The sequence below is a fragment of the Drosophila pseudoobscura genome, chromosome 2 (assembly GCF_009870125.1).
Source record: "Drosophila pseudoobscura strain MV-25-SWS-2005 chromosome 2, UCI_Dpse_MV25, whole genome shotgun sequence".
In the NCBI taxonomy this organism is placed as follows: domain Eukaryota; kingdom Metazoa; phylum Arthropoda; class Insecta; order Diptera; family Drosophilidae; genus Drosophila; species Drosophila pseudoobscura.
Window position 1 is genome coordinate 9,378,352 of NC_046679.1, and position 9,233 is coordinate 9,387,584.

General features: G+C 44.9%; 1 protein-coding gene across 1 annotated transcript; it reads left to right on the forward strand.

The window, feature by feature from the left end:
• Positions 1–7,795: 7,795 nt before the first annotated feature.
• On the forward strand, positions 7,796–9,197 carry LOC4801186 (putative gustatory receptor 98b). The gene is made up of 4 exons (XM_001358281.4): positions 7,796–8,666; positions 8,728–8,804; positions 8,864–9,031; positions 9,090–9,197. The coding sequence occupies exons 1-4, from the start codon at positions 7,796–7,798 to the stop codon at positions 9,195–9,197; spliced, it is 1,224 nt and encodes a 407-aa protein (XP_001358318.3).
• The last annotated feature ends 36 nt before the right edge of the window (positions 9,198–9,233 follow it).

Genomic DNA, 9,233 nt, shown 5'->3' on the forward strand with positions numbered 1-9,233 from the left:
CCAAATTACCTTTCGCTGGCTTTGCTCTGGCCTCGATGCCTGGCCTCTCCTGGTAGGCGGGAGACTGCCAATGACACTAATTATGTGCGGCCAGGCGGTTAAAGCCGTGGCCAACAAATATGCTGATTCCTGATACGATGGCCAGCTGTGCTGGCAGAGGCTGGTGCTTACTTGACCAACAATTGCCAACTTAATTGAAATTATGCCATCAGAAGTACAATGTGCACCCTACATATGCGTACATACGTACGTACATATATCAGAGCAGCACTCCTATATGGACTGTGCGAGTACTTGATATTTTTTCAGTGCGTTCGCCATTTTAATTTTATTCGCAGTTAAGGCAGTGAATGCGTTAACAATTTCCATTTTCGACTAGCGGCAGCAACTGTTGCTGACATTTTCCCATCAATTTGAGTGGGCGAAGAAAATTCCGTTTTCGATTTACAATTGCCGAGCAAATTCCCGTGTCATCAGGGCGGGCGATCGACAATCCCCATTGGCATTTCATGCATTTTTTAATAGCCTTTCCATTCGCTTTTCATGCTCCGAACTGAAGTGTTTTCTCCCCATATTTTTTGAATAATTGTTTGCAGTTTTTTTTTTTTAATTACACTCGAAGTAATTTTTTGTTCAACTGCTCACGCTGTCCCGTTCTCGTTTAATTTAAATTAATTTCTGTGTGGAAAGAACACCAATAAAAATGTAATTAATACACATAATTATCCTGAACGACAGGGTGGGGACGCGGGCGGGCCTCATCGAGCAAGAAAATCAAATGTCAATCAGTTTTTGTGGCTTGCCGCTTAAATACACTATTTATTTACTCAACCATGGGCGACGGCACTCCCAACTTCATTTTTGGCGTATTTTCCGTCAGGTATTTCCATATTTAAAGGGAACCAATAATTGGGAATGGGAATGGATGCCTCAGATACCTTCTCGCTTCTTCTCGAGGCAGTTTTTTGTTTTACTTTTTAATGAGTTGAACATTTGAAGCAGCACAAACGGAAAATGTAAACCAAACCAAAATGAAATGAAACGAAATTAAATGAGGGAACAAAATGAAGACGAGTCGAGACGAAAAAGGCAGGAAACCGGGACAGGACAGGACAGGACAGGACAGGAGTGGAACTTTTTCAACAGAAATTTGCAATTAAATGTAACACACAAAACCTCAAAGGCAAATGGCAATATAAAACGTAATGGGCCACGTTTAAATACTCGAACGAACCTCCCTCAGCCCAGCGAGAACAGTCCGAAAGGCGAAATTCAGACAAATTTCCAGCATAGTGTCACTTCAAATGAAATATTTGCATCGACCCCAAAAGTTTGACATCGGAAAAAAGGTTTTAAATTCCCGGCTAATGACGATGGAAAAAAAAACGCAGAGAGCGGAAAACAAATTTCTTATCGAGCAGCTAATTGCAGGCTCAATTAACAGCGAATGAAGAAGCCCTAAAATAAAGGGAGATTCTTTTTGAAATTCAATCCGAGCACATGGAGCGGCAGTCGCAAGGTAAATGTCGGAACAAAATCGATTTTGGTGACACGAGTATATGTGCGTATAGTACATATGTACCATCCAAATATATCCGAAAATCGAGCTTCCACTTCCATTAGCATAAACATAAAGCGTTTTGTCAATGGCAATATTATATACGAGATGCCATATGTGTGATGTGTGTGTGCTGTACCGTACCGTACTGTACTGTACTGTACTGTGCCGAGGTGCATGAGTTGGGTGGGTCCTTGTCAGCATAATTCAAAAATAAATTGCAAAGCAAATCAAATCGACACGTATCGCAGGTATACGTAGGGGGATAAAGGATTATGGCTGCTCGGCTACAACCCCCAGTCTGCATAATTGAGTGGCGCTTATTTATGCACCCCTTGGCAGCCATCCAGAGAGTGCAAACAACGAGAGCCCCCTAAACCAAAGCTCCATGTGCAGAACCAACCAACACTAGCCCCCCCAAACGCACGGAAGAAAAGAAGGAAAAATATAATCAGTGCTGAAATTCAATTTTTGAAATAAAACGCAAATCGAGAAGCTGAATTTCCAATGCCATTGAACATATGTTGGGGCAGGGATCCGATGGCTGGGTGGCTTGCCCTGGGCGGGGGGTCCTGTGGGGGGTCGTACTATATGCTGTGTTCTGTGTGGCGTAGTATGTGTACACTCAGTGAAGCGGAAACAAACAAGGTGGAACATCAGCACCCACATACCCGTGGCGTATGATTGACGTTTATGCAAATGACATTTTTTTGGGTTTAGGGCAGGTCTTCTCTGATCATATTTATAGAGCAGTTATGGTATGAATAAAGCAGTTAACTTACTACCCAAGATAAGGTGGCTAAGGTGTTTTTTTGACATATTTATAGAATTAATTTGGAAAATTTAAGTACTTAAATATTTAGTAGGTACAGCTGGATTCCCTTAAACCATAAGGAATTGTGCAGCATAGATCGTATAACTACACTAGAACCTAGCGTTTTTATTTCTTATAATGAAAACTATTGCGTAAAAGAAGATTTTCCTAATCCAAACGTCTCAGATTGCAGTTTTCACTTCTTTCTACTGGTATACATAGGTGGGAATACACTTTCTGGTGTGTCAGGCGCAAAGCTATCCTTTTTTTTAGAGAACATGTGTTTTTTATAGACTGATAGACAGTGTGGATAGACAATGATACTTGATACGCAGACTAGCTCCACCTTTGTGTGCTGATGCACTAACATGCCTTTGTTTGAACGCCAATGGGTCTGTTTTACAGAGCCGAAAATTAGTAACCCATCCCATGCCGGACTGTATGTAGTTGTAGCTCCTTCCAGTTGGGGTTCCGGTTCTTTGTACGTTGATTTGACATTAACACTAATTGAAAACTGAAATGCGATATGCCAGCTCCTATGGGCACTCCATTCCAGCCATCCCTCCTGATTAGTGCACGTGCAATGCTCTCAGCTGTCAGTCGAATGTACACATAGACTCCCTTGCCACCTTGGGCACCCTGGCAGTGGCACCGCTTTCCTGTTCAATTTCGTGCCATTTTCATGGTGAAAAGATAACAAAAGTTTTGCCACACTTTGCCGCGCGCTGGCAACATAGGAGTTTTCTCAGCGTTTTTCCGCCAACTTATTATTGTTTAAATATTTACATTGAAAATGGCGGCGGCAAGGGTGCGATTGTTGTTGTCGCTGGCTGGAGCCACCATATGCGCGACAAGTTTTCCACCGTGCTGCCGCTGCTGCTGCCTTTTAGGGGGAGTTCGAGGAGGTTAAAAAAGTTTTCAGGCCACTCCTCGTGGCTCTGTCCCGAACGGAGGCATCCGACATTGTCACGCAGTTGTCTGGGCGCTCTTTCTTCAGATATACATGATATAGTACAAGAATATGTACATATGTATATGCGGAGTTCCAATGGGGTTTCACATTCCTTCAGCATCTGGCAACGACAGGATGTTGTTTAAGAAGCCTCGCTTTAAGCGGGATGCCCCTAACTTAGGCTTCAGTTTTGCGATTAGTTAATTTCCTTTTTGCCAAAAGCAAGAATTCCTGATGTGCAGACGAGTATATTCGTATATGTCAGATTCTAATGCTGCTCGCTTTCAGGGCAGGGCGGCAGGGAGACTCGTACTTATTTGGATGATGGGAAAATGTTTTCGCATAAACATCACGTCGGTCACGTTTCACGTTGGTCCGTTACAGCTCCATCTATGGCTACAGAGACACAGTTAGTGCTACAGTTGGAGCCCCAGTGGCTGTTGGCTGTTGGCTGTTGGCTGTTGGCTGCCGACTGTTGACTGCTGCTCTTTTTTTATTGTTGAATTGCAAGCAAATGTTGGGCAACACCCAGCCAGACACGTATGACAGTTTTACTACGATGGCAAACAATGCTAATAATCATCATAATGCTTTTCAAGTGGCGCAAATATTTGCCAAGCCCATAAACATAAATCAACAGGAAGGATGTGAGGGGTTTGGCCTGATTATAGAAAGGAAAAAGGGTGAGGAGGTGGTGGTGGAGGAGTACTACTTTCTGGGTGGGTTTAAAAATGTCAAAAGCATGAAGCCATAATATACGATACGACACGTTTAGGCTCTGCCAGGAGAAGGAGCTACATGCTGGGGCATACAATTTGCAATCAGGCAAAACTAATTTGCCCAATAAGCCGCAGGCGAAGAGGTCAGAAAGGTAAACCAGTACGGGGATCGTACGGAAACGACAGTTGCAGGATAATGGCACAAAATCAACTTGAGCCGAAATTGACAATTCAGTGCCACAAACACAAAACTTTCAGTTGTCAGCCTCAACCAATTGAGAAATTTCCAAAATGACAATGAAATTGATTTTCATCGATATATCTACGTACAGCCAGCCACACGAGTGCTCCTGTATCTGCATCTCTGTGTGTGTGTGTGTGTGTGAGCTTCATATTCATATGCGACCGTGTGCTCCTGGCATTCGAGTGTCCATGGCAATGACAGCCAACCGCAATGTAATTGATGTGGATGCCTTGCCTTTCTGCCTGCCCTGCGCTCGCCTTCTAAACTTGGCCAGAACCACACTTGTTCTTCCATGTTGTTATTCATTAAAATCAGAGCCAAGTGCTTTTGTCTCAGCCCTAGACTGCGTCCCGACAGTCCGCCCCAGAGGTCTCGAGTGGGTACCGCCCGGTGCCGGCTAATCTGCATTGTCTGCGCCTCGTAACAGGGAAGAAGATACACATGTCGCATTGTCCTGCTCCTTTCAGCCGCAGCGCCGTGTCTGAAGATGGTCGCGTGATATGGAACCCTCTCACGAGCCCAGATTTCCATGGAGTTTTGGGAGGCCTCGTCGCCAATGGCAGCAGCCAGATTGGATGGACTCCTACACTGATAATATTCTTATCCCTCCCTGTATCTACGGGCTTTGGTGGAATTTTCACTTTTATTGTTTAAGCTTTCAGCACAGATTGTGCGCGTATTATTGAAATCCCTTTTGTGCGCCTGGGGCATGCCGCACACGCCGCCACATCCACAGACACACTCAACTCCTGCACCTATCCTTACTCCACTCCACTCCACGTATCGCAGTATTGCATTGTTTCCCTTTGGCATCTGGCTTTGGCGATGCCATTACCCCCGCTTCGCACCCAACTCGCAGCTCCTTCCAGGCGCACTGCTTCGATGCTCCATCTCCTGATTTGTACAGAACAAAGCCTTGTTGCGAATGGCAAAGTTATTTGAAAGCATTGATTACATATTGATAGCGATGGCAGGCACTAAGACCTTCACCAGCGCCAAGTCAAACCAAGTAAAACCACCGACCGCAAGCCGAGATCCGAACTGAGAATCGAGAACAGACTAGCAGACAGCCAGACAACCAGACATCCAGACAACCAGACACCGCTACCATTCCGCCAGGCTGCTTATCCATGTCAATTGATATTTCCTGAAACTTCATCGAATTTGGGGCAAGTGTTTCCCCTACGGATAACAAAATGTTTATTGCTCTGGGGCAGCTTATCGCAGATGGTGGAGTCCTCTGCGGGAATTTAGTTAGCCATAGTTGTAGCTGGGTATTGTATTGGTATAGTAATTAGCAAGCCAGCAGCACCATTGAATCAAGTAGTCGAACAAAGCGGAAACTGCAGTTTCAAAACTCCCAGAAAATACTAAAGTTTTGAAATAAAAATTCAGTAAATCAAAGCTGCACTCGGGGCTCATTAACACAGTATCTGAATGGAGTAGGCATTAAGGATGCCAACTCGGAGAGAACGGAAAGCCTCAATCATGAACTCGAACTCGAAAATATAACCTGAAAGCCTGCCAAAAACTGGACACTTTACAATCGTTGCAGGTGCATAAATCTTTAATTTCTGGAAGCCGATACAAATACTAAAAATACTTTAAGTTTTAACAAAAAGTGCATTCAATGATTGTTCTCTTGTTTTCACGACTTTAAGCTGCGGTGAATCCTTGTGGCACATGTGCATTACAGGGGTGGCCATGGCAACAGCCATGTGATCCGCTTTGTGGATGCCTGTAGAGACGACAATGAGTGCCTTGGCAGGGTGCCGCCTGGTCGAGTCGGGTCGGGTCCTCCGGACTGGTCTGAGAAGTGGGTGTGGTATGAGAGATGGATGGGTTTGCATTGCAATTTAATGCGCAATGTGCTCCCGGATATCCGTTTAATGGCCATGAATACATAAATAATAAAATTTTATTTGTTTATTGCACGCAGACAACGCAGAAACATACACAGACAGACACGGCCTTAAACACATTGCCTCTATATGAATTTATTTACCTTTGCGAATAAAATAAATCCATACTCGTATATATTGGCTTTTTTTTATTTGACTTAATGCAATTTAAACAATATACAATATATTTATAGTAAGAATGATAAAAGCCAATGGAAAAAACTATATATTCAAAGGCACGGCAGATACGAGTAGTCATACTCATACTCATACTCATACTCATACTCGTATATGTATATATTTACATATTTACAATATTCGTATCTGTGTGCCACGAGCAGAGATTGCCTATTATGGTCGGGACTGTGTGTGTGTGTGTGTGTATGGATGAGGACTTCCGTTTTCCTGTGGCTTGTTAAAAATTATTTAATTTTATTGTGTATTCAATTGTTTGTTGCGGCTGGGAGGAAACAATAATCCAAAGTCATTGTTACATCCCTGCAGTGCATAATAAATGAGAATCATGCACGTTGAAAGAGGGAGCACCGTGCTGTTGCCACGAGAGCTCTGCAGATGCTAATGCATAGCTATTTCCACTGTCCTTCAGCCAGAGAGAGTGCAAAATGGGACATGGGAGACGACCCACTCTCGAGCTGGATCAGAATATGTAGCTGTAGAAAATTAAAAATGCCATTGGCTCGGCGTCCTGGGCGTCCTGGCCGTCCAGCATGCAAATGCATGTCCCTGTCATAGAGTTACACAAAGTGCTTAATCAAGCTTAAAAGAAAAGGACTCGAAAGGCCACATGCATGGCACAGCCAAAGTAAAATAAAAAACGAACCCAAGCCAAGCCCCCAGCCCAACCATAGATGGACGAAACGAATACGAGTACGTCTCTCATTCCCTGTGCAAAGTGAAGTGAAGTAGTTAAAAATTAAAAAGGATACTTAATCCAGTCAATGTATTGCCAAACCCGACGAGGGACTCAGCGAGCACTGGGATTAGCAGGCGGGTCCCCGGTCCCCAGTCCAGAGTCCCTGGTCCCTGCCACGGGGTCTGAGGGTGTTTTCATTTGATTTGCCTTCCATGAATGGGGGGGGACATGTCTGGTGCATAGGTGGATGGGTATGATGGGGAAATGTTTGCACATTTTAGCTCACAAGAAGTGCAATTATGTGCACAAAATGGAAAATGAAGCAAGAAAGTGGAGCAATTGAAAGCGACAGATGGAGCTGAAGCTAGAGGTAGAGTTCGGGGCTGGGGCTGGGTAGTGGGGATTGAAATGCAGATGCAATTGCAATGCAAAGGATAGCAGTAGAGGGGACCCTCACACACACACACACACCCACTGACACACTCGCAATGCTGATTGCCCAGCCAAGATAAAAACAATTTAACCCACATTTGCATGGAAAGGAAAATTGAAATTACCAGCATTTTGATGTGGAAATGGGACAGGCACTGGGATAAAGATCTTCAAAGGCCATAGAGCCACAAACCACCATCGATCATTGCGCCGCGTTATCCGACTAATTAAAGAAATGTACTGCACATTACTCGATTGGCCCACCTTGAAGCTTGTTTCAGTTCCTTGGAATTCGGTAGACATGAAGGGTCGTCGCCGTCTGCTGGCCGCAGCTCGTCCGTACCTGCAGATATTCTCCGTGTTCGCGCTGACGCCTCCGCCCAACTTCTTTGACAGGACCACCAATAGGCGTCTGAGGCGGTTCTTGATTGTGGGATATGGAGTTTATTCGCTGTTTTTCCTTGGGATTCTCATATGTATGTCGTATGTGAATGTGTTGGCCTTGAACGCGGAAATCGAACAGTTCCAGCTGGAAGATTTCACCAGAGCCATGGGCAGAGTACAGAAGGTTGTGCTCGCCTCGATGGGCATTGTCATTCATCTGAACATGTTCCTGAACTACCGTCGACTGGGCCACATTTATGAGGATATTGCAGATCTGGAAATGGAGATTGATGATGCCTCCCAGTGCTTTGGCGGACAGCCGGGGCATAACAGTTTTCGCTACCGTTTGGCCACCAATTGTGGCCTGTGGCTCGTCGCGCTGGTCGGTTTGATGCCCCGATTCACTATTGAGGCCATGGGTCCGTTTGTGTCCTGGCCCAGCAAAATTCTCTCTGAGCTGGTACTAATAATGTTGCAGCTGAAGTGCCTGGAGTATTGCGTGTTCGTGGTGATGGTTTATGAGCTGGTGCTCCGCCTGCGTCACACTCTGAGGCAGCTGCAGGTGGAGCTGGCCGACTGCAATCAGCGCGACCTGCTGCAGGCTCTGTGCGTGGCTTTGCGACGCAATCAGCAGCTACTCGGCCGTGTCTGGCGATTGGTGGGCGAACTGGAGAAGTACTTTACGCTGCCCATGATGTTTTTGTTCCTGTTCAACGGTCTTACCATCCTGCACGTAGTTAACTGGGCTTATATCAACCAATTCAATCCGGCTGATTGCTGTCGCTACGGTAAGTCTCCCTCTTAAGTATCTACTAAATTCCTTCAACTGAAAATCTTTCGTTTCTATAGTGAGACTCGGCAACTGTGTTCTGCTGCTGATCAATCCTCTAGTGGCCTGCTATCTCAGCCAGCGCTGCGTCAATGCCGTGAATACTTCCATTTAAATTTCCACCTGAACAGAACCTCATCTCTCAATCCCTTTCAGTACAATAGTTTTCCACGCATTCTCCATCAGATTCGTTGCCTGTCTGTGGCAAACAATTTTCCCGTACTATCCATGGGCCTGCGGGAATACTGCCTGCAGCTGCAACACCTCCGACTGCTCTTTACCTGCGGAGGTTTCTTCGATATCAATCTGAAGAACTTTGGCGGGGTACTACATTGCAAATATAACGTTATTTAGAGCTTCCTTCTAATCAAATACTTTTCAGCTGATTGTCACCATTCTGGGTTATACAATAATTCTTGTGCAATTTAAATTTCAGGCCGTTGCGGAGGAAAAAGGTCGCTTCGATCTGAATAACAGCAAAAGCTTTTAAGCTTCAAAAACTACATATGTAGATTACATGTCATGT